Source organism: Chiloscyllium punctatum, chromosome 19 (assembly GCF_047496795.1).
Source record: "Chiloscyllium punctatum isolate Juve2018m chromosome 19, sChiPun1.3, whole genome shotgun sequence".
Taxonomy (NCBI): Eukaryota; Metazoa; Chordata; class Chondrichthyes; order Orectolobiformes; family Hemiscylliidae; genus Chiloscyllium; species Chiloscyllium punctatum.
Genome location: NC_092757.1, coordinates 61671487 through 61695791, shown reverse-complemented (window position 1 = coordinate 61695791; position 24305 = coordinate 61671487). Strand labels below are relative to the sequence as shown.

Genomic DNA, 24305 nt, shown 5'->3' with positions numbered 1-24305 from the left:
GTATTTTATCAAGGTTCACCTTCAACCTGTGATAACTTTAGCCTCTAACAGTTGGCAGTTCCATATTAGTAGTTGATATTTAATGGAATGATTATTGTCATTTTACTCATTGAAACATTAACTCGAGATAAAGCCTTTCCTTAGAATTTATGTAATACATTTGGAGCTAGTATTGCTGAATTGGAGATCTGTGTTTGCATTTGGCTTTCTTTGAGGATTTCATTCCAACAAAAGATTAAACCTCTATGCAATCATGCTTTTAGGGAAATTACCATTTCAAAAAATTACTTCAAACAATCTGTTTCAAACCTGGTCAAAGCATTGAGATCTAATGATAGTTGGTCTCCCACTTTGTTCAGAACCAATTCTTTACCATTGTTTATATCGAGTACATAGAATGTGAGTAAATAACAACTTACTAAGAATAAAACATGGCAGGAAAAGAACACAAAGTGATCTGGAGATCACTTGCATTTATGTAGTGCTTTTAACATAAGGATTGTTGTTCTGTTATGAAGTAACAACAATAGAATCATTTATATTAAGAAACAGTTGCAGTGTTAACAATTCATAACACATAGAAATGATACACCCTAGTACACATGAGGTGAACACACCTATGTGAAGATTAAAGGCCTGGATTATTATTGACCTGACACAGTGGGTAACTCAAAACGTTACACAAAACCATAAAGTTGGGATGAGTGTGCACACTGCAGAGTTGTAGTTGTGTCTGATGTGACAGGTCTGTCGCCACAGCATTGGCAATCTGACCTATAGACTTGGCTTCAGTCAGGCGGGAATTGCCCGGTGAATGCTGCCATGCTAGGTTAGAACCTGGGGGGAGTATGCAACCTTTAAAGGGAAAAGTGGTCACTTCTGCCAGGATAAGGGATAAGAGGGCTCAAATTGAACAGTGTATTGAGATCATCACTACTTTTATTTTTCTCATTGTTTTGGTTTGGAAATGTAAGTTGAAGTTGAACTTTGACAGCGTTTTCTTTTAAAATAAGATTGAACTAAGACACATGGTTTCTGCTGGGAACTGGCCTGGAAAATAATGCAACTTGATTATTAATCTAAGGATACTGTAGATGAATTGGCACCGAGGTGTTGCTGTGCTCAGGACTGACAGCAGGTTGAGCTTTGATTTAGTCAATCAAGTTAGAACCAGTGCTAGTCAGCTAACCACAGAATATAATAGAGAGAACCAGTTCTGATTGAGTTTTGGCAGGAGATAGTCTGATTTTTGAAAATATCTGGAGATTGTCATTTTTTTGTTTTGCTGTCTCTCTAGTCTCTCTCGCTCTAGTTACCAAATTGTTGAATACTCTGAGAAAAGAATCCCAGTCTGCAAGAAATAAATAAATATTTCTCGAAGTCTCCTGAAACAATGAGCATAAATTGGTGACTTCAGAATTCAAGCAAGATGTACAGTTCTACTTGTTTGTGAATAACCCATTGTCCAAGGAATTCTGAAGACTTGGCATTCATCATATGAAAGAGTTTATTTAATATTGGTACCAGCCAATGATGATTCATTTGATTTTTTTTCCTCTTTAATTATCCCTCAACTGTACCTGTGTGTCGGTCTGTGCGTTAATTGTTAATTGTTAATTTTTATTTAAGTTATAAACTTGTGTCCAAGAACTGTTATTCATAAAGTATGGTAAAGAACAATTGAACAATTAGGTGGGTCACTGAAAGTTTTAAATTTCACTGTGCTACAAATCCAGTGATAGTGAGGCTGATTTGGTTTGGCTTGCTATCCCTGTGTTGTTATAACAGGATTTAAGAGGAAATTCATTGGATTTTGATTACTCCAGTTCGATTGATCAGGCTGTTAAAAAGTTTCAAGTTAATCCCTTTAAATTCTACAGTTTAGATGTTTCTGGTTTGACAGAGATGTACCATCAGGTAAGACAGAACACTAAGCTGATGCATAAAACCAAATTTTATTGAATATAAGCAAAGAACATAATACAGTAATCTAACCACCATAATGATTCAAGTACCAAGCAGAAGATAATGCTAAGCTTGAGAGGTTCACAATAGCCTCCATACAAAAGAGGGTAAGGCAATATATTCAGATACAAGACCGACTTCTGGTTCAACTGGATTCCCGTTTGTGGATGGAGAAAGGTCTTCTTTCCCAAGACATTACATATCAAAGTTTCCAATGACAGAAGTCCTGAACTACACCGTCCTAAAATCTGACATTTCAAAACACCTTAAGTTTCTGCCTTAGCAGAATTTCAGAATACTTTTAAATTGGTTTATATTCTAGCCACATGGGCAAAAGCATCACTTCCCTCAGCTGGAAAACCTCTACACACATGCACAAAATATGACACTCAAAAACCTTATTTTACCGTACATTCGGTACATTTTAACTAAAATATCCAATTTGCTAATAATCCAGTGATGCTTAAATTAACTGGTCCTTACCATTCTACAAGGTGATTTAACATGAGAAAATGATGCACTTTTCTCGTAGAATGGCAGGCCTACATTAATTAGTCTGTGCATCTGTGGCTGTGAAACCCAAGGACAGTTTTAGCTTTTCAGGAATTGGAGGCGTTTTGCCTTGTATCTTGCAGATGCCGCTTCTCAGGTTATGAGTAAATTCTATTAGATTTATCGGTAAAAATTAATCTTAAAAGTCTTTTTATTTCTAATTATCAATTACTTACTTTTTGAATACAAATATAATTACGGTTCTTCTTCTAATTAATCATTGATTTCTTGGTTGATAACTAAATCTGCCGGTGTTTTGAGATTAGGTGTATCACTGCAGCAGCAGCAACACAAGATGACTCTATTCAGACACAATGTATCAAACAGAGAATAATTGCTCTCCTCTCTCAGAGTACAGGGGTTTGCAAAAAAGCATTTAAAAATACACAGATTAAGCAAGCTGAATTTCAAATCTAAAATTCCACTCCACGTATAGAGAAATCAATCAGTATGTGAGAGCAATCCAGGGTGGCCGCTATTCATGGATAGGGTTGGGGTTGGGGGCAGGGAATGTTGTGGATCAGGAAGTCAGAAGTGGGGATCGGGAGGGTTCACAAATCTGATGAGGCAGATCAAAGGGATCAGGAGATGGCTTGAAGATCTAATGAGGCCTGTGGGTTCTGAGAGCACATGGGCAAGGTTTGAGTGTGCTGGATTGTGGAATTTCCTCAGGTAGTCACACTAAATCCAGGAGCTAGATACAAGGACATTCAATTCTTCGATCCAAACAATTTTTGTCTCCTATCACTGATTTGGGACCAAGATTTAGGAAGGCTAACAAAAAATCCAAATCAAATCTAAAAAAAAATGACATAAGCCATCTCTTCCCTGTCTCAGTTCAGTCTGAAAGTAGGTTGAGAGCTAGTTTTGGTTTGGAACCCAATTTAAAACATTCTGAATCCCCACTGCTCCAAACTCTGTCTAAACCTACCCATTTACGTTTGGGTTAAATTTCACATGTGACTAGTCTCACTGTCCATCAGAAATGAAATGATAGAATTGAATTGGTACAATTAGCTTTGGATTCTCAGTTGCAGGTTGTGCAGAAAATTTGGATATTTTTGGAATAATTCTCTTGCTAAGTTCCGGTGGCCCACCATCATCTTAATGTTCTTCTGGTTCAATTAAGTTGTCCTCCACTGCTTTTGCCCCTTCATCCTCACAAGGAACTCCATGCACCTGTAAGAATAGATCAACATGTTTATCTGCACCCTGCAATATGCAGATATTTCCCTGCACCTGTTAAATAACATTGCTTCCAACATTTGGATTATTCGTAGGAAGAAGACAATAAGACACAATATGGCCCAGCACACAATGAATTTCTTTGAGAAGCCATCACAAGAGGAAATTGTGACAAAGCGGCTGAATATTCCCACTATTGGCAAAGTGATTGGTGTTGCACCATGCATGGATCCCCCCAAAAAAGGCTAAAATTAGAAAGTGCTAAGAATCGACTTACAAAATTAAAATGACTGCCTGGGAAATATTTGGTGTGGAACTGCCTAAAGAAGGGCAGTTTTGTCCTGTCACTGCAGCATTTTACAAATATTTATCTCCAAAACAAGAGACACTTAATGTGCTGCACTTGGGCTACACCAGACACAAACTGAAAGATCTAAATGTCCTGCACCTGCTTTAAGTTTTCATGTACAATTTCCAAAAAAAAAGAAATAACACTGAATAATTTATGTTTAGCGTACTCCCAAGATTTAAAGATATCAGAAAGACTTACATGTATATATAAAACTACAAGTTGAATCAAATTGTTTTACATCCAATGAATTTTTTTTTTTGCAGAGTTTAAAATGAGTGAAAATCAGGTTTTGGTGCAAACTATGTTGTGAGCCGTGAAGTTTTGGATCAGCTCAACTTTAAGCTAAGAGCAAGATCCAAAAAAAAAAGACTTTTTCATTCCTTGAGTTACGTTCCGAGGATATGTTAAGGTAGTTTCAAATTAAGATCCTACATTCAGTGCTTAATTAAATGTTGGATTTAGTCCCTAAATATTAGAACAAAAAGCAGTGTCTGAATAACAAGGGGATGATACAGTTTCCTAATTCCTCTTCAGTGCATGGCCCTTCAAAACAATACAGAGTGGAAAAGCAGGAATATGAGGTGCAAGAATCTTGCAGACCCCTGCAGGCAAATCAGAGGAAATTCCCAAAGTTTACCTTTTCCTGGTATCCTTTCTCTAACTGCTTCCATTTTGAGCAAATCTTGACTCTTGCACCTGTAATATAGTCAGATACAATTAGTAGAGAACTGAAAGATATATGATATTTAGTGAAATATACAAGAAAATAAGTCAATAATTCTATTATAGAGTCACAGAGTCATACATAATCCCAAACTAAACTAGTCCACCTGCCTGCATTTGGCCCATATCCTTCCAAACGTTTCTTATTCATGTACTAATCCAAATGAGTTTTAAATGTTGCAACTGTACCTGCATCCATCACTTCTTCTGGGAGTTCAATCCACACACGAACCACTCTCTGTGCAAAAAAATTGCCCCCATGTCTTTATTAAATCTTTCTCCATTCATCTTAAAAAATATGGTCCCTAAACTTGAAATCTTCCAGCTTAGGGAAAATACACTACTTTATCTATGGCTCTTATGATTTTATAAACCTCTATAAGGTCACCCCTCAACCTCTTATGATTCAGTGACAAAAGTTCCAGCCTATCCAGCCTCTCCTTATAATTCAAACCCTCCATTCCCGGCAGCTTAAATCTCTTCTAACCTTATCCAGTTTAATACTTTCTTCTTGTAACAGGGCAATCATAACAGGATATAGTAGTCTAGAACAAGCCTCACCAACATTCTGAATAATTTCAACATAACTTTGATACTCAAAAGTCTGAGCAACAAAGGCATATATACTAAATGCTTCCTTAACCACCCTATATGTATGTGAAGCAAACTTCGAAGAAATTGCACCTAGACCCCAAGGTCTCACAGTTCTACAACACCACCTAAGTCACTACTTTTAATTGTATAAGTCATATTGTTTTCATTTCTGATATAACTCCACAGAAGCTGGTTTCCCTTTACCAAGTCATCTTTTATTTACACTTGGAGAGTCCATGGCAATGATCTAGCGCCTTCAAAGCCAGCTGTCAGAGTGAACAGAACCTCTGACACTCCTGTTTATTATCTGTCAGCCAGGGCTCCCTGATTGGACCAGGCTAACAGCACCAGTCAGGGAACTCATATTGAACTGGTTTGGTATTTACATTAAACTCTTAAAATTGATATCTCTGAAATTCACTGGACCTCCCTCAGACTCCTCCCACACTAATTCCACTATCTGGCAGATTTCCTGTGATCAACTGTATTATATTATTCTGTTTTGGACCACTAACATCGTCTGAGCCTGATTGATCCAATTTTTCTATATTTGTCCAATACTTATCCCTTCCCTCTTTCTTGTAGCGTTGTATGCATTTGGACTATTTAGATGCAGCAGAGACCTCACTGCTGGTGTGGGACATATCTGACATACCCATCAGACTCAGGTAGGATTCTTGAAAACAGATTTGAATCAGGATCTTGTTTACAATGATTGTGAAGCCTTTTGTTGGTGAAGTATCCGCTGTGAGCACGCAGTTGAACTTGTTGATCATGAAGTGGATGTCCTCAGTGGCAAGCGAGACATTTATTTTCATGGGACCAAGAAAGGTTGGAGTGATCATTGAACTTAATCCGAGTTTTGCTGTCCTCACACACTTTTGAAATTGTAAGCCCTTACCTAGCCTTCTCCTGTCACAGGTCTGACTGTAATGCTAGCTTTACGGTCTCCAGGTTACCCAACATTGCCTGAGGCTTTCCAGCTTGTCAGCTCTATACAAGTAAGATTTTGCACCTGGAATAGTCTGGTTCTCCTGAATGGTAAGCTGACTGGCTGCTAAAGTGAGAAATTATTCTCCTCCATTTCTTGCGCTCCATTTTAATTTTCTATTAATTCATGTATCTATTAAAGCTCTTACCCACGCATCTAGGTGGTGTTGAGTCCCATTTTCCATTACTCAGACATTTTATTGTGTCCTCTCCCACTATCCTGAATCCGGACTTACAGGTGTATTTGACTGCCAAATTACAGATTGAGAAATGGCCAGCTCTCACAACAGGAACAGGGCCACAGGGGGTCACTGTAAAGAGAGAAAACAGACATCAATTAGGAAATGTTACAGAAATGTTTGAACGATTGTGGGTGCCCAGCCAAAGATTAAACAGAATGACAGAAAGGTGGTTACCAAGTGAGTCTTAAAAGGTAAGTCTTAAATGGAAGTGAGGATGATGAAGATGTTGAGGAACATGAGAAGAAATTTCAGTGTATAGGCCTTAATGACTGAGAATATGAAAACCCAGCCAACAATAGTTGGATAAAATGAGGAAGCACAGTTAGAAAAGCTAATGGCAGAGTTCAGGAACATCAAGGATCAGAGCATGAGGAGACTGAAAGAGGACAACCTTAAGCATAAAGATAAAAATTTTAAGTCTGGAAAGTTGAGGACTGAAAGCTGGGGCATATCAATGTGAAATATTCTATTCTGATTCTCTTCACTAATTCACTCACAAGCACTCTATTTTATGATACCACATTTCCATTCATTCATTAAACTGCATTTAGCGCCATATGTTTACTATACTGCATTTCCATTTTACTCTTACAAAGATAAACCAAATTAAGCATCCCTTCCTGGGCTGCCAACCCATTACAGTTACTTTACACCATTCAATTCTTATCAGCCCCTTGCTGCAAGCAGTGTTTAGACCTGTTTCTATATCAAAGGCTACCTCTGAATAAACGTTAATACTGTCACTTATTCAGAACAATGCCATCAATATCATCATGTTTTCTTAACCCACACAAAACTCTGGAAAGAATATAATATTGATTAGCCCTTAGTACTCATCTCTCAGGACCTGAATAGTTGCAGGACGTCAAACAGTTTCCTTTACTAACATGGCCCTACAGTCTGCTGCTTTTTATCTCTTTGAAATTTCCTTTTATACTACCTATTTCTATTAAATCTAATTCCTATTTCTAACTTTTATTTAGGACTACCATCTTGTACTAACGTATGTATTTGTACTTCTTAAATGTATATTAAGTACAGCCACTACCCCCTTTAAGAAACTTACTATCAAAATAGCGCTGCCATGAAACTGCATAAATGAATGTGTCGGAACTTTTCAAAACTGGCAATAGTAAATGAAATCTCTAGATCCAGCTGCTGGAGATCAGTTTAATATCCTCTATAATTTTATTTAGTACATATATAATTTCTCACTTATTTACATCATATAGGTCTAGTATTTCTATTAACATCACTAACTTTAAAGACAAAGGGACTAATGCCATTTAATTATGCAAGCACAGACTGGACAGTCATTTAATACCATCAGGAGGAACAAGCACTATTTAGCAAGTGCTTAAACTTTCCCCTGTTTCCTGAGGATAGATGTCACACAAACTTGTGTACAATCGATACAATCATGTGACACCATATCACAAAAATGTTAACATACCTAAAACCTGTATATGAAAGAGGCTATTGTAAAACTGTGGATTCCATCACTCTCTCAAACTGTGCTACTGCAAATACTCAATAAAGAGATGATTTTCACCATTCACTGATCTTGGTCATTATTGAACATGATCCCACATCTCTCAAGACAAGGGTGAAAGGAAAATGCTATCTTGTGTGGTCTCTAAACTTGTAAAAAGGTTTTGGGTCAGTTGACATTTATTGACCCCTAAAGATTGGAATTTGACCAGACAGTATTTGGAGTAATTGGGTGTTGAGAAAAAAAAGTGTGGAGAGGAATTTCAGGAGGCAATATTCCAAGGTAGTGCCAAGGATGAATGATGTTACTGAGGTAAAATCGGAAAGGTTAACTGTTGAGGGTGTTTTGGTGCTTCTGACATTTTGGAGACAATGGTAACAATAAAGAGATAAGGACTGCAAAATTCTCTTGAAAGAAACATTTTGATTTTTGTTTTTCATTTTTTATTGAAGCTTGAAATTGAACATTTTTAGCTGTGCTTGAATAACTGGATGTGAAACATATCAGGCCAACTAGAAACAGTTCTCTACACTCAGTAAATCCTTTAATGCACTTCTTTTGTAAATGAGTTTAATGTTGGTAATGGGATCTGAGGAAACCTGGAGGTAGCCTTAAAATGTCAAGTGCAAAAGGGAATCTTTATGCCATCAAGCAGTGAACACTCATGTAGTTATTTTAAGATTATAAGTTATTAGTTATGTTCATGAATGTTGTACTTAAAAAATCAGAATGAAACAAATGTGGAAAATTAGGACATTAAAGTAAGAATGCTTGGTTGATAGTCACAGAATTACAGTAGAAAGGGAAGCTACTTGACTTACTGTGACTGTACTGGTTCTCTGAATGAACAAGTCACCTAAAGCCGTTCCCCCAATCTTCTCCCTGTAATCCTGTACATCCTTCCTTTTCAGATTGATAAGATATAGGAGCAGAATTAGGCCATTCGGCTCACCAAGTCTGCTCCACCATTCGATCATGGCTGATATGCTCCTCATGTCATTTTTCTGATTTCTCTCTGTATACCTTCAACCCATTACCAATTAAAAATCTGTACAACTCCTCCTTAAATTTACTCACTGTCCCAACATTCACTGTCCCATGTGGGACAGCTAATTCCAACGATTCATAACCCTTTGGGAAAAGTAGTTTTTCCTCAACTCTGTTTTAAATTTGCTACCCCTTGTCCTAAGACTATGACTTCTTGCTCTAGAATGCCCCGAAGGAGGAAGTATCCACTCCACATCTATTTTATCCACACCTTTTATCATCTTGAATACCTCATTTTGATCTCTCCCCATTCTTCTAAATTCCAGAGAGTATAGGCCTAAACTGTTCAATCTCTCTTCATACGACAAACCCCTCATCTCTGGGCTCAATCCTGTGAATCACCTCTGAACTGCCTGCAATGCCACCACATCTTTCCTCAAATAAGGGGACAAAAAATGTGCAGATAATAGTCCAATTCCATTTTGAATGCCTCAGTTGAACCTAACTCCACCATACTCTCAGGCAGCATATTCCAGACCTTAACCTCTTATTGACTGAGAAAGACTTTCCGTACATTGTCATTGCTGCTTTTGCCAATGATCTTAAGTCTGTGCCCTTTCAGTCTTGATCCTTCCGCCAATGAGAACAGTTTGCCTACTATCTACATTTTTTGCAGACCCCACTTGAATTTGATATTGAGGCACCTCTTTTTATTCAAGGTGGGAATGGGATAATTATATTGGATAATGTAAATCCAAAGTGTCAGAGATCTAATTTTGAAACTGCAGGTGGATCACTCTGCTCTTGAAAAAGTGAAGTGCATGACTAAATCACGAAGAAATGGTTTTCAAAGTTTCAGACTTCAGCTCCTCTTTGTCTTTTTATGACAATAGATTTGGGTAGTTTTACGCTCAAAAATAAATTAGTAATAATGCCAGCTTTCTGAAGACTGAGCCTGTCCTGTAATTATGTACCTTGAGTATCCTCCTTCCAGTCACTCAGGTCTACTGCTGGTATCGTGTTGCACGCCACATATTTGCTTGGATACTGACTGAATTTAAATGCTTCCAGAGGAACAGATTGAATCCCGGTGTTATCACAGATAATCCTGGACAGGGAGATTTTAGCAAGAGCCTGGCGTTGGCTGCCTGAAAAAACACCGTCATTTTCCCACCAGAATCTAAAGGGAAAGAAAAACTTGCATTTGTAATACTTCTTTCACAACATTAAAGTCCCACAAGCTTATCACAGATAATGATAAACATTTAAAGTGCAGTCACTTATAGTTTAAGGTACACAGCTGCTAATTTGATGCACAGCAAAGAACAATGGGATAAATGACCAGATGCTCTGTGTGGAAGGAGAAATATTAGCCAAGATTATGGAAAGGTTCCTTGTACATCTTTATATTCCCATGAAAGGGCAGCAGGATCTTAGTTTAACATCTTATGTGACTGTGCAGCACTCCTCTAAACATTAAGATGTGCGTTAAGACTGTAGGTTCCTGGCATGGTGCTTGAACCCATGATAGCTAAATTCAGAGCTGAGAATGCTAACAGAGTGCTGAAGCTGATGCCCGATAAATCAAGAGGAAAAGCATCATAGAGAAGCCTCTGAAATTGCTAACGTAGATCGGGTTGCAATGTGCATGATTGAACCCGCTTCCTGTTGTAATGAATCACCTGTAATGAAACAAGTGGAATCTGAAATAGTATGAGAATCATTTGAGATTTGCAAATCAATTGTAATCAATAAAGGGCTTTCACAGGGTAGGATGAAGATTAGCGTAGGAGAACAAATATTTTCAAAAAAGGAAGGAACTGTGAGAATGTGGAGTACTTTTTCATCCATGAGATTAAATTGAGACATCATTCATTTAAATGTGCAACCATATTATGGCTCTAAGAAGTGTATTTTGTCCTGGTTAAGACAGAGGTGAAAAATGGTCTGTTCCTAATAAATAAAGTAAACAGCTTGTGAGACTTTGGGTTTTTTTAAAAGTTGGAACAATAGAAGCAGCATGATTGGGTGCAGTCAGAGTCTTAGTTTAGCTTTCAGTGGTTGTTGGAGTTTTGAAACTTCCATACATCTCTCCCTGCTACAGCAAAATTCTTGAGTACACTCTTTATCTGCCAGAATTTTCTTCTGATGTTCTTTCATCCTGACTAGAGAAATATTACATGTGAAACAATCTGTTTTACTGAATTTGCTTTACTGAGGGTGTATTTGTGGGATGTTACTATATTGGAATAGTTGCTGTTTAGCAGTTAAGTAATTATTATTCTGTTAAGTTTTCCAGTACAGTTGATGTTACACCAATTCCTCTTTTTCTTTTGTTTGCGTTTTAACTGTAGAGTAATTATAAAATGTTTTGCTTAAAGCTAAGTAATGTAACCCATTTAAATTACATCTGGAACACAGCACCTTACACTTGCATTTAAAAAATAGTTAGCCTAGACCATAGTTCCTTGATATATTTGAAGGGGTTTTGTCTGCTTCATAACAAATGGAAATTGGACAATTATTTGAAAAGAAATAATACAAAATGATATCAGGAAAATAGGAACAGATTAATTAATTCTAGTTGAAAAGCAAACATTGATATTTGCATGAAGGATCAAGGGACCTCCTTTAACACTATGAATTCCATGGCTTCTGCTTACTCAATGACTGCAAATGCACATCAGAGGTAGTGCATTTGCTGTCTTTAAAATAATAACTGTGGACTTTCAGTTAACCTAGAGCAGCTGTTTTAAAAATGTCAGCAGGGACTTCATTGACTTCAAATGTAGTAAATCGTAAACTCAGGTGGGAAAAATCGACCCTCGCGTATTTTGCAAAGTGTTGGTTTTACATTTTACTTCATTTTCAAATTTCTTCAGGACACTAAGTGATCACATAGTTTCCAATTGACTGAAGATACATTTACGGAAAGGTTGGTGACACACTCTTCATACACATCACACTCTTCGAAGATTGTAATCATGTTTCTACAGTCTCTGATAGAAAGTAGCATGATGTAATGGAAGGATTTGCTGGTTGATTAACAATGTGACATTCCTTCCACATCCATAATCAACTTCATAACTTGAATTCCGATTCTTCATCTTATATGGGATCTCAGAATGCACATAATTGGGAATTAGGGATTGGGACAGGGGACAGGGGGTGGGTGGGTGTGGGAGGAGTGACAAAAGATACCACCAGATCACAAATTTAAGCTGCATGTCAACCCAGAATTCAGAACTAGAGTACTGGTCTCCATTTGTCTCCTGATGTAACAGCTCCATAGTGGATGCCATATATCTAGCCCTGCACTTATCCCTGGAACATCTGAACAACAAAGACATGTACATCAGACTCTAGCTCATTGACTACAGCTCCACCTTCAACACCATTATTCCAGCCAGGCTGATCTCAAAATCTGAGGTAAAAACAGAGACCTAGATCGCAGCTCTGCCCTCTGCAATTGGATCCTTAGTCTTTTGCCCCACAGACAGGTAACTGCACCTCCTCCACAATAACACTCTTAACACTGGAACCTTGCGAGGATGCATCCTCAGCTGCCTACTGTACTTCTTGTACAATCGAGACTGTGTTGCCAAATTCCAAATGAATGCCACCCACAAGATCGCTAATGACACCAGTAGATCTAACAATAACGAGTCAAAATACAGAAGGGAGAAAGAAGGCTTGGTGACAGTGCAATGAGAATAATCTCTCTCTCAATGCCGGCAATGCTAAAGATCATTGACTCCAGAAAGACAGGAGGAGAACACATCCCCATCTACATCAACGGAACGGAAGTTGAGAGGGTGGAGAGTGTCAAATTCCTCAGAATGACGATAACCGACAACCTATCCTGGACTTCCCATGCAGATGCAATGGTCAGGAAGGCACAACAATGCCTCTTCAGCCTCAGGAGACTCAGAAAATTTGGCATGTCCATAAGGACCTTCACCAATTTCCACAGATGCATCACAGAAAGCACACTGTCTGAGTGCATAATGGCCTGGTATGGCAATTGTTCTGCTCAGGACCATAAGAAACTACAAAAGGTGGGTGCACAGCCCAGACCATCATGGAAGCCAACCTTCCATCCATAGAGTCCATTTACATAGCTCGCTGGCATGGAAAGGATGCCAAAAACATCAAAAACCCATTGCACCCCAGTAGTGATCTCCTACAACCTCTTCTGTCAGGCAGAAGATACAGAAGCTTAAACACATGCACAGTAGGTTTAGGAACAGCTTCTTCCTTCCTGTTATTAGACTGATGAACAGACTCTAGCCCCAAATAACACTGATCTAACTAATGTTGATCTCGCCTAGCACACATCCAATGAAATGTAACCTTTATGCCTCTGTCTAAGTCTTTTTGATTTGTACATCCTTGCTTACTATGATCTGCTTGTACCACTCATAAACAAAACTTTTCACTGTACTTCGGTACATGTGACAATAAACTGATCAAGTCAAATCAAATGCCTTGTGACTATCTGAGGCTGGGTTCAAATTTTGCATCTTCTGACTCAAGAGTGGAATGTTAACACAAAGCCAGTTGTTTGCTATAAACCATAAATACAATATAAATGGCACAGTGTCTCAGTGTTTAGCATTGCTGCCTCACAGCACTAGGACCTGGGTTTGATTCCATCCTTGTGCAATTGGCTGTGTGGAATTTGCACATTCGCAGTAGCTTTTGCCCAGGTGCTCTGGTTTCCTCCCACACTCCAAAGATGTGCATTAGGTGGATTGGCCACACTAACTTGTCCATAGTGTCCAAGAATGTGCAGACTAGGTGGGTTAGCCATGGGAAATGCAGCTTTACAGGGATAGGATAGCTAAGTGGGTCTAGGTGAGATGCTCTTTGAAGGGTCAGTATGGAGACAATGGGCTGAAGGGCCTGCTTCCACGCTATAGGGATTCTATGATAACTGGCTTTACCCGTAACAAAATTGATTGACTGAACATAGCACAGTTAAGGCTGGTAGACTGGAGTTCAAGGCAACCCAGTGTCTCTGAACTATGATTGTTTGATTGTGAAATCACATTCTACTGAATATCAATGTGTTTAGCTGTTTTTGTGTGGTTAATATTATCCATTACCTGTCACCATCTCTCAGGTTCTTGAATTGCTGTCCTATTAAACAAGCCAACAATGGGCCCACCTTTCCACCTGTGACCTGAGGTTCAGCAATAGCCCCAACCCACACATCAATATTGTTTGCAGTTCTGTACAATTGGAAGAATTTCCTTGCCACTTCCGGATTCTTGATAATTTGACGAAATTGATTTAAATTGCTGATCTGCGTAAGGCCACAGAATTTCCGCCAAGCATTATAACCTGCAAAGTTTAAACAGAGTCAATAGAACCATACATCAGTCAGTAACAGAAAGAATTATTTGTTTATTATAATTGATATTTTAGTGAATGGTACATTAAAATTCAGTGAAAAACTCCAACAGTCACCACAATCCAGTGCCATTTTGAACTGTTCAAGCATAAAAAGGATAAAAGATATAACTGAAAGAGAATCCTGAGCTGGTTCACCAACAACACCTGTACTGGCGCTTGTGCCAGACCCACCAACATCGGAGTCACCAATCTTTAGGCGCCATCTCTTCGCTGCTGGACCCACCTTGTCAATGCCTTCACCAATGGCAGGTTCCATGCTGAACCCACAATTCCCTGCAACTGGGATTCCCTAGCTCCATTGCCATCTCAATGATGCTAGGAGACTGATGAAGACTGGCAATGCTGTGATTTGTATGCTTTTGCTATATATAAATGACTTGGACTTTGGAGTAAAAGGAGATTGAGGAGACATTCTAGAAACTATGCAAGATTTTGATAGATCTGGGAAAGGTCAACCAGGAAATACCATTTCCATTAGCTGATGGTACAAGGACTGGATGAAAACGATTAAGGCCTTGGCCAATGAATGCAGGTGCATATGAGGAGGAACACCTTTTATGCAACAAATGGTAATGATAAGGAATTTACTGCTAATGAGATGGTGGAAGTGGAAAAAAATAATGATTTCAAAAGTGAAATTGGAAATGAGGTTGTCACCAACTGATTCACCTTCATCTTATCTACAAGATTGTTGAAATAAATGTCCCCCTGTGGGTTCAACAAATATAATTCTTCTTTCATAAACCACTGAAAAGCAAGTTCAAAATATCCTTCTCCTATGCAAAGATGTGCTTCCCCAAATAACCCCCATGGTCCTTCAACCGCTCTATGCTAAGGTATGGCACTTCTAGGCCTATACACCATGTATGCACTGTAGAGAAACATGCCCTTCATAATGACAGTTAGATAAACAAAAGCTTTAAAAATTATTCCTTCATAATTTTTAACTATGTGTTGTAAAAAATTCTCCTTTTTACTGCAGGGCAATGGAAGTGCCAGCTATCTAGATCTCTCAATTTTTCAGTACATGAAACGTTTTCCATTCTGTAAACTAACACATTATCAAATTGATCGAGGTCAGAGCTGTCAATCAAGCCAGGCCTAGCTATTTCAATAAGCAAATGATTTTAGTTTTTGTGGGCTCTCAGCTAAGAACAAAATATAATGAAACTGTGGATGCATCCCACCTTTTTCTGAAGTAGGCTGGAACCAGCAGCCAGCCATCAACAATGAAGATTGTACTTTTGAAAGTAATACTTCCTGAGGTAGGCATGCAAAGCTGGGAATTTTCTCAACATTTTCTATTAGCCTTGAGGATGAAAGTCCAGCTTTTTATCAAAACACCTCTGTATCTCCCTCCTCAGACTCAAACATTTACTCTGCCTGGAGACTCCCTGTTTCTTTTGCTGTTTTACAAAGAATAACCCCTGCTTCTGTAGTTTCTCCTTCAGTAACTGAACGCACTCATTCTGTTTACCATTCTCTTCAATAACCTTTTGCAACTTCAGCATTTTCCATAAAAGTAAGGCTAAATTCATGAGTTCAAAAGCTTAGAATAACATTTTGCGTTTTGGCTGTATGGCCTGATAATAACTGTAAGGGAGGGAAAGTAGGGGGTCAAATTCAGTAGTTAAGAAACCAAAAAGTGCAATTCCCATTTTATTTTATTTTGAGCATTTTCATTTTAATATAAGTCTTTCTACATCTTTTCCAATCAATCCTGGGATAAAACAAATTATTAGGGTGTAGGTTTGCTCGCTGAGCTGTAGGTTTGATATCCAGACATTTCATTTCTATTTATATCTATGCAGCCCATATCGATGGGCTTAATGTTCTGCTTCCACACTGGTAAGGATTCTGTAAATGCTGGTGATATAAATAGAATGCAGGAGACAACAGCTTTGCTTCACTTGGAGGTTGCCACTGAAGATGTTACCTAGCCAGGTAATGAAACGTCTGGGTATCAAACCTACAGCTCAGCGAGCAAACCTACACCCTAAACCTCAACCTGAGCTACAAACCTTCACAAACCTTGCAAAAAAACAAATTATTAATATGAATGAAACCTGTATTTGCTAGTTAATGAATTCAAAATACTATGGGTGCTGGAAATCTGAAACAAATGCAGAAAATGTGGACTTGCATAGCTGAGCTGGTAGAACACCAGGCTTTTATTCTGAGAGTCCAGGGCTTATGTCTCATTCTCAGCAGTGTTTTTTTAAGGCATGGCATAGTGGCTCAGCGGTGAGCATCTCTACCTCATAGCGCCAGCAACTCCGGTTTGATCCCACCCTTGGGTGATTGTCTGTGTGGAGTTGGCACGCTCTGCCCATTCCCTCACGGGATTCCTCTCACAGTCCAAAGATGTGCAGATTAGGTGGATTGGCCATGTTATATTGCCCATAGTCTCCAGGGATGTGTAGGCTAGGTGGATTAGCCATGGGAGATGTAGGGTTATAGAAAAGCGGGGTTGGTCTAGTTGGACTGCTCTGCAGAAAGTTGTGTGTGGACTCGATGGGCTAAATGTCCTGCTTCCACACTGGTAAGGATTCTGTGAATGCTGGCGAATGACAGTAGTTTTCGCAGCACCTGTGGTAAACAGCATTGATATTTTTAGTTCAGTATGACTCTTTTTAACTCTACTTCTCTCTCAACAGATGCTGCCCTCCATGCTGAACTGCATTTTCCAGGTTTATTCCTGCTAGCTTCTTCATACTATGAGCCTTAGTAATAAAATTGTTGTATTAACTGACATTTCAACATGTGTTTTGCATTTATATCGTGATTTTCCACTTACCTGGAATTCCATGATCTCGCGAACGCTGCATATTCAAAGAACCCAGGTCCAGGGCTATTTGGCTGGTCAATTCAAAAAGTTTTTCACGTAATTCATCATGCATCATCTTGTCCACCTCCTGCAGCTTGGCCGGTCTGCCCAACAACCCTCGTATGAGGGGATCAACCCCACCTAAAACGAATGAGGGTACACACACACACAATAAATATACATTCTTAATCGATGTTATGAATAATTATTCTATCGTTTAAACTGTACCTTGGTGAGTGTTAGAATAGTTGAGGGTGGGAGAAATGCATAAATATCTATGACAAAGATTGGTACCTGATAAAATCAGCATTGTTTAAGCAATACTCTGTAATAGAATTTTGCTTAATATAAATAGTGTTTGGCAAAATGAATAGACATCTGAGTTGTGGAAGTTAGTATTCAAGATTCCTGTCATAATTTCAATGGCTGTATTGCAAAATTGGCAAAAATGACTTTTATGACATTTCTCCAGAAGATTCATCAATCTTGGAAAAGTGCAGCAGGTCAGGCAGCATCTGAGGAGCAGGAGAATCGACGTTTCAGGCATAAACCCTTCTTCAGGAATCTGCTGCAATGTGCAATAGTACGGACGAAAATAGGTCTGCCCAGAAAATTGGGACTGAAACAAGAACCTACGTGAAAAGTGTGGGTTCTTGCTTACAAAAACAGAATGTAATTCAGCCAGGCTCATTAACTAACACTGTAACTTGACCAATAGTGAGCAGTTTTCCTTCACAGTTATTTAATAACTAACTAGGACAGATGTTAGGGGTAGATTCTTTACTCAGCGAGTCGTGAGTTCATGGAATGCCCTGCCAGTAGCAGTGGTGGAGTCTCCCTCTTTGTGGGCATTTAAACGGGCATTGGATAGGCATATAGAGGATAGTGAGCTAGTGTAGGTTAGGTGGGCTTGGATCGGCGCAACATCGAGGGCCAAAGGGCCTGTACTGCGCTGTATTCTTCTATGTTCTATGTTCTAACTTGCTGTCCAGGCACTGTGCCAGCACAAATACAACATGAAGCCAATCAGAAATTGACTTCATTGAACTTTAGTTATCTCATCCATTATTTATCAAGTACAACCACTGAAGTCAATGGAACAGAAAATGGGAAGAGGTGCACATGATCATTTAACTTGAATCAGCTACTTTTACTCGATAGTTGAAAATTAGAGCCACTCCTCAAGGAGTTTCTATTGAGGAAATGGGTAACAATGCCTGCTTCACCCACTATTATGGTAGAAATAACACAAGCAAGAGAGCAGGCCGGGGAATCAGGTCTAATAGAAGACAAATGACAGATAACAAAAATTGCAGCAACAGAATGAAAATTATTTCATATAATTAGAAGCAAAGGGCAACTAAACTAGTGGCATCTAAAGAGTTACAGAGTCATTGAGATGTACAGCATGGAAACGGACACTTCGGTCCAACTTGTCCATGCTGACCAGACGTTCCAATCTAATCTAGTCCAATTGCCAGTACCCGGCCCATATCCCTCTAAACCTCTCCTATTCATGTACCCATCCAGATGCCTTTTAAATGCTGTATTGTACTAGCCTCCACCATTTCCTCTGGCAGTACATTCAAGACACGCACCACCCTCTGCATGAAAACATTACCAGTTAGGTCCCTTTTAAATCTTTCTCTTCTCACCCTAAATCTATGTCCCCTAGTTCTGGACTCCCCCACTCAAGGGAAAACAACTTGTTTATTTAACCTATCCAGGCCCCTCATGATTTTACAAACCTCGACAAGGTCACCCTTCAACTAGGCCCAACACAAATTCGGCTAAGCAGTTTCTGCAAGCAAGGCCTGATGGTATGCAAAGCTGCCAAGGTTACCATAGATCAAAAACAAACAAGGACTAGCCCAGAGGAACAGGAGTGCCCAAAAAATCATTAACATGTATTTCACCTTAGAGTGAAGGGATGACACTTTGGAATTAAGATGAGGAGAAATATTTTTAAGCCAAAAAGATATTAATCTGTGGAACTCATTACTGTAGAAGGCTGTGGAGGCTAAGTCATTGAGTATATTTAAAACAGAGATAGATAGGTTCTTGATTAGTAATGGCAACAAGTTTTACAGGGCAAGGCAGGAGAATGGCTTTGAGAAATATCAGTCATGATTGAACAGTGGTGCTGACCCAATGGGGCGAATGGTCTAATTCTGCTTCTATAGATGAAGGTATATGCATTTTATGAGTTATAAACTGGTCAGTCTTGTAAGAATATTTCACAGGTAACACCTATGTGCTCTGTGGCCTCTTCCATGCTCAAATTCTTTGACTTGTGGCCTGTCTCCTTCGTTTGCAATCTCTTCCAGTACCTACTCTGCCACTTGTGGCCTCTTTCTGATCTGATCCAATGCTGGAGTCCCAATGTGAGCTGACAAAAAGTTCTGTGGTTGCCAGATGCAACAAGAAATGAGAATGTAAAATGACATAGGAGAATAATTCAGGATGGCATGGTGGCTTAGTGGTTAGCATTGCTGTCTCACACTGCCAGGGACCCAGGTTTGATTCTAACCTCGGGCGACTATCTGTGTGGAGTTTGCACATTCTACCCGTGTCTGTGCAAGTTTCCTCCCACAATCCAAAGATGCGCAGGTCAGGTGAATTGGCTGTGCTAAATTGCCCATAGTGTTAGGTGCATTTGTCAGGGGTAAATAAAGGGTAGGGGAATTGGTCTGGGTGGGTTACTTTTTGGAGGGTCGGTTTGGACTTGTTGGGCCAAAGTGCTTGCTTCCACACTGTAGGGAATATAATCTGATCAAGAAAGGGACCATGGTATTTTGAAATGTGGGAGTTCAGCAATGTAAGATATTAAGGCTGATAGGTTAAGTTTAGAAGGCTGCACTGTGGCACAGTTGTTAGCACTGCTGCCTGACAGTGCTAGGGACCCTGGTTTGTTTCTAGCCTTGGATCACTGTCTGTATGGAGTTTGCACATTCTCCCTGTGCCTGTGGTGATTTCACAAGGTGCTTCAGTTTCCTCCCACAATCCAAAGATGTACAGGTTAAATGGATTGGCTATTTCAATTCCCCCATAGTGTCCAGTGAGGTGCATGTTATGCACATTAGCCATGGTATAGTGTGGGGAGGGTTGGAATGCTCTTCAGAGTGTTGATAGACCGAAAGGTCTGTTTGCATACTGTAAGGATTCTTTGATTCTAAATGCTTTTGTACTTTCTGATAAGAAAGGCCCTACCCTTATTATAGCTTTCACATTGATTTGTACAGGAATCTAAGTTTCATTTAAAGCTGTTTCACTTAAGGTTGCAATTCTCAGAAATGAAACCATAACCTTAAATAAGGACTACCTGTGTTCAACTCTATTTGACATATCACACTTAGAGCTTGAACTTAGTTACTGTAATCATGAGTCTATTTGCCCATTACTGAATTGGAAGATTGCTCTCAGTCTCACTGTAATTTCTCAAGATGAGATTGCTGCTTGCAATATTTAAAAGGCATCTGGATGGGTCTATGAACAGGAGGGGTTTAGAGGGATATGGGCCGAGTGCTGGCAGGTAGGACTAGACTGGGTTGGGATATCTGGTCAGCATGGACGGGCTGGACCGAAGGGTCTGTTTCCATGCTGTATATCTCTATGACTCTATATTAAAGATTGTTACCTACCTTCCTTGATCAGTCTCCAGGGAGTGAAGAAAGCCTGGTGCAGTTCAATGTTTTTGAACTGAGGGTGTTCCTGGTAGTTTTCATTAAGGCGGAATAGCTTTGGCTGAATGATAAGATGCCCAAAACGGAAAGCTGCTGTTGAGACAACATTGGCAATACCAGGATCAATAAATTCATTATAGGCTTCATAACGTGGGAGATATTTCTGTGTTGCTTCATTCCCAATAAGCAGTGGAAGAAAGTCTCTGTAGGTTATTATCTGTAGCAGGAAGAGAAGTTATCAGTGTAGTCAGAATTGAAAAAGGATCAATAAGTGTTGTATTAGAAAATGATCTCTTTGTCACTGGATATTAATCGGTTACATCTCTGGCACACTCAGAAGGATTCAAGTTTCCATCACTGTTGTGTTTTTGAAAGTGAGAGTGCATATACATTGCTCTTTACCCTGATACTTAAGAGATGGCAGTTCAGAAAGTAATGATTGGGTACAGAAGTTCAAATTGGAATTGGAATATTACAGCACAAAAGGCACTCAATTGACCCATTGTAGCTGTGTTGACCTTCTGAAGGATTGATCAAGAATACAGTCATAGAGTCATAGAGATGTACAGCATGGAAACTGACCCTTCAGTCCAACCCGTCCATGCCGATCAGATATCCCAACCCAATCTAGTCCCACCTGCCAGCACCCGGCCCATATCCCTCAAACCCTTCCTATTCATATATCCAACCAAGTACCTTTTAAATACGCAGTTGTATCAGCCTCCACCACTTCCTCTGGCAGCTTATTTCATACATGTACCACCCTCTGTGTGAAAAAGTTGCCCTTTAGGTCTCTTTTATATCTTTCCCCTCTCACTCTAAATGACCAACATTTCCTCAGAGCTCTGCCCATGATGCTTATTCAGGTTTGATTCAAATTTCCTTTTGAGTGTCTCAATTTTAAACCCATCTCCAAGTTATACATTGCATATCTTAACCATTTGCTGCGTGAAAACAGTTTTCTTCCTGTTGCCATTGCTTGTTTTAGCAATTACCTTAAATCAGCATCCTCAGGCTCACAATACTTCCACCAATAGGAAAAGCTTCTCTCTACATACTCTGACCAGACATTGTATAATTCTGAGCATCTATCAATTCTGGTGTAAGCTTTCTCTTATCTGAGGCAATTTGTCCAATCAATCTAATAATTGAAGTTTCTCACTACAGGAAACATTATTGGAATGGTGGCTCAGTGGTTAGCACTGATGCTTCATAGTGTTAAGGATCTGGGTTCAGTTCCACCCATGGATGACTATCTGTGTAGGATTTGCATAATCCCCACCCCCCGCCACTATGTGGGTTTCCTCCCACAGTCCAAAGATATGCAGGTTAGCTAGATTGGCCATGCTAGGTAACTCTGTAGCTTCCAGGGATGTACAGGTTAGGTGGGTTAGCCATAGTTAATGTGGGGCTGTGGCATCATAGGTCAAGGTGGGATGCTCTTCAGGGTGAATAGTGCAAACTTGATGGGCTGAATAGTCACTATCTGCACTGTAGGAATTCTATGATTCTCTTGAATTGTTTCAGCACTCGTTCCAAACATTTTCACGGCCTTGCAAAGAGGTGGTGACCAGAAATGGATGTAATATTCCAGTTGAGACTGAACTGCAGTATTATACAGCTCTAACAAGAGTTCCTTGCTTTCAGATGCTATGCCCTGATTCATAAAGTTCATGCTTCTGTGTGCTTTATCAGCTGCTCACTTAATCTGTGTGTCACCTTCAATGGTTAATGCATCCAGTCTCTTTGAGACTGCACTACTTCTAGAATTGCACTCTACTTCATATTGTGTCTTTATGCTCTTCCTATCAAAATAAATGACTTCTAATGCTTGTCACAAATAAATCACATTTCTCCTCAATAAATTTCATTTACCATTTCACCAACTTGTCCATCTTTAAGTTTAACACCACCATGATTCACAAAACTTTCGAGTTTTATATCATCTGCAACATTTGAAATTTATATCATCTGCAACACAGGATGAGTTCTATGGAGCCCAACACTATAAACCTGCTCCCATCCGAAAAACAGTCTTTTACCACTACTCTGTTTTTGTTCATTAAGCCAAATTCATTAAAAGTCATGTTGCCACTGCATCTTGTTGGATGTGAGATCTAACTATCTTCATAGATACATTGCACACTTGATCAAATCTGTAAATCTATATCCTCCATATGAACCCCTTATGAAGCCTTCGTAATACCTCAAAAAACTCAAGCAAGTTCAACACCATTTGTCCTTTGAAAAATTATGCTAGCCTCCCTCAATTAGTCTGAATCTGCCAAAATGAGATCTCCACAGAGATTGAAATGACCAACTCCATTGCTGAGCTTGCCTTTATACTTTTTTCTGAACGAGTGTGCAACATTGGCAATTTTATCAACTGCTGGCATTCCAAGGTTGGAAAATTAGAGACAGGTCCTCCACAAAATGGATAAAGGCTTCCATCAATATCCTAGAATACACCTCATCCCCTTCAGGTTCCTTATCAACTTCAATATATTTGAACATTTACCACTGCAAGGAGAAGTCTTCTGAACGTAACAGGCCATCTTAGCTCAGATACTGACTGGAGAACATGGGTACCCAACTATCTGACACTATAGCCGGGCAACCCACTCTGCCCTACTGTCTGACCCCAGAGCAAGTCATGCCACAGTCTTGACCTCAAAACATTGATACCCGATTGTCTTGACCCCAGAGTGTGGACACACCACTGCCTAACCCCAAGGCTGGGGTTCACACTTGCAGTGGATCCTTTCAATTTCTAACCTCATGCCCCTGGAAGTACATGAGCAATAAAACATTGTTTATCTGCAATTAGCTAGGCATATATTCATCAACATTGAAACTCAAGGTAGCATTACATCAACAAATGTCAAGTGACCAGAAACAGGGAAAACAGGTCAAAATAATTGAACAATTTATAGTCTGATTAAACGTGATGAACCATAAACGTAATTAAAGATAGCCCATATTTGTTCCTACATATGTTCTGAATGACATTTTCTCTTTACCTGCTGAAAAGCTCCCAGGATTTTTCTCGCTTCATGATAGATCGTATCTCCACTCCAGTGAGGGTTCATTCTCTTCAACTCTCTCGCTAAACGATTGTGTTCCCGGAGAAACACTGTATGTAATGATAACAGGGCTAGCTGTTCATTCACTCGTACATCTCCTGTGGGAAGACAAATGCATTCAAGTTTACAAGTGGTAGGTCTACAATCTGTAGAAAAGACCTGTAGAAAAATGAAGGTAGCGCAACACAACCTTCCCAAAGACAACTGGGGTG

The 24305-nt window shown here is 39.4% G+C and overlaps 1 protein-coding gene across 2 annotated transcripts in view; it reads right to left on the bottom strand.

Moving 5' to 3' along the window:
- Positions 1-1936: 1936 nt before the first annotated feature.
- LOC140491399 (myeloperoxidase-like) overlaps positions 1937-24305 on the bottom strand; it is a 49819-nt gene continuing 27450 nt past the window's right edge. For both annotated transcript variants that reach the window (XM_072589518.1, XM_072589517.1), the window contains exons 9-16: positions 24031-24191; positions 20969-21227; positions 17298-17468; positions 14191-14428; positions 10057-10262; positions 6511-6672; positions 4692-4750; positions 1937-3696 (exon numbers count right to left, since the gene is read on the bottom strand). In XM_072589518.1, the coding sequence (XP_072445619.1) occupies positions 3622-3696; positions 4692-4750; positions 6511-6672; positions 10057-10262; positions 14191-14428; positions 17298-17468; positions 20969-21227; positions 24031-24191 (1331 nt within the window). In that variant the 3' untranslated portion in view covers positions 1937-3621. The remainder of the gene's footprint in view (positions 3697-4691; positions 4751-6510; positions 6673-10056; positions 10263-14190; positions 14429-17297; positions 17469-20968; positions 21228-24030; positions 24192-24305) is intronic.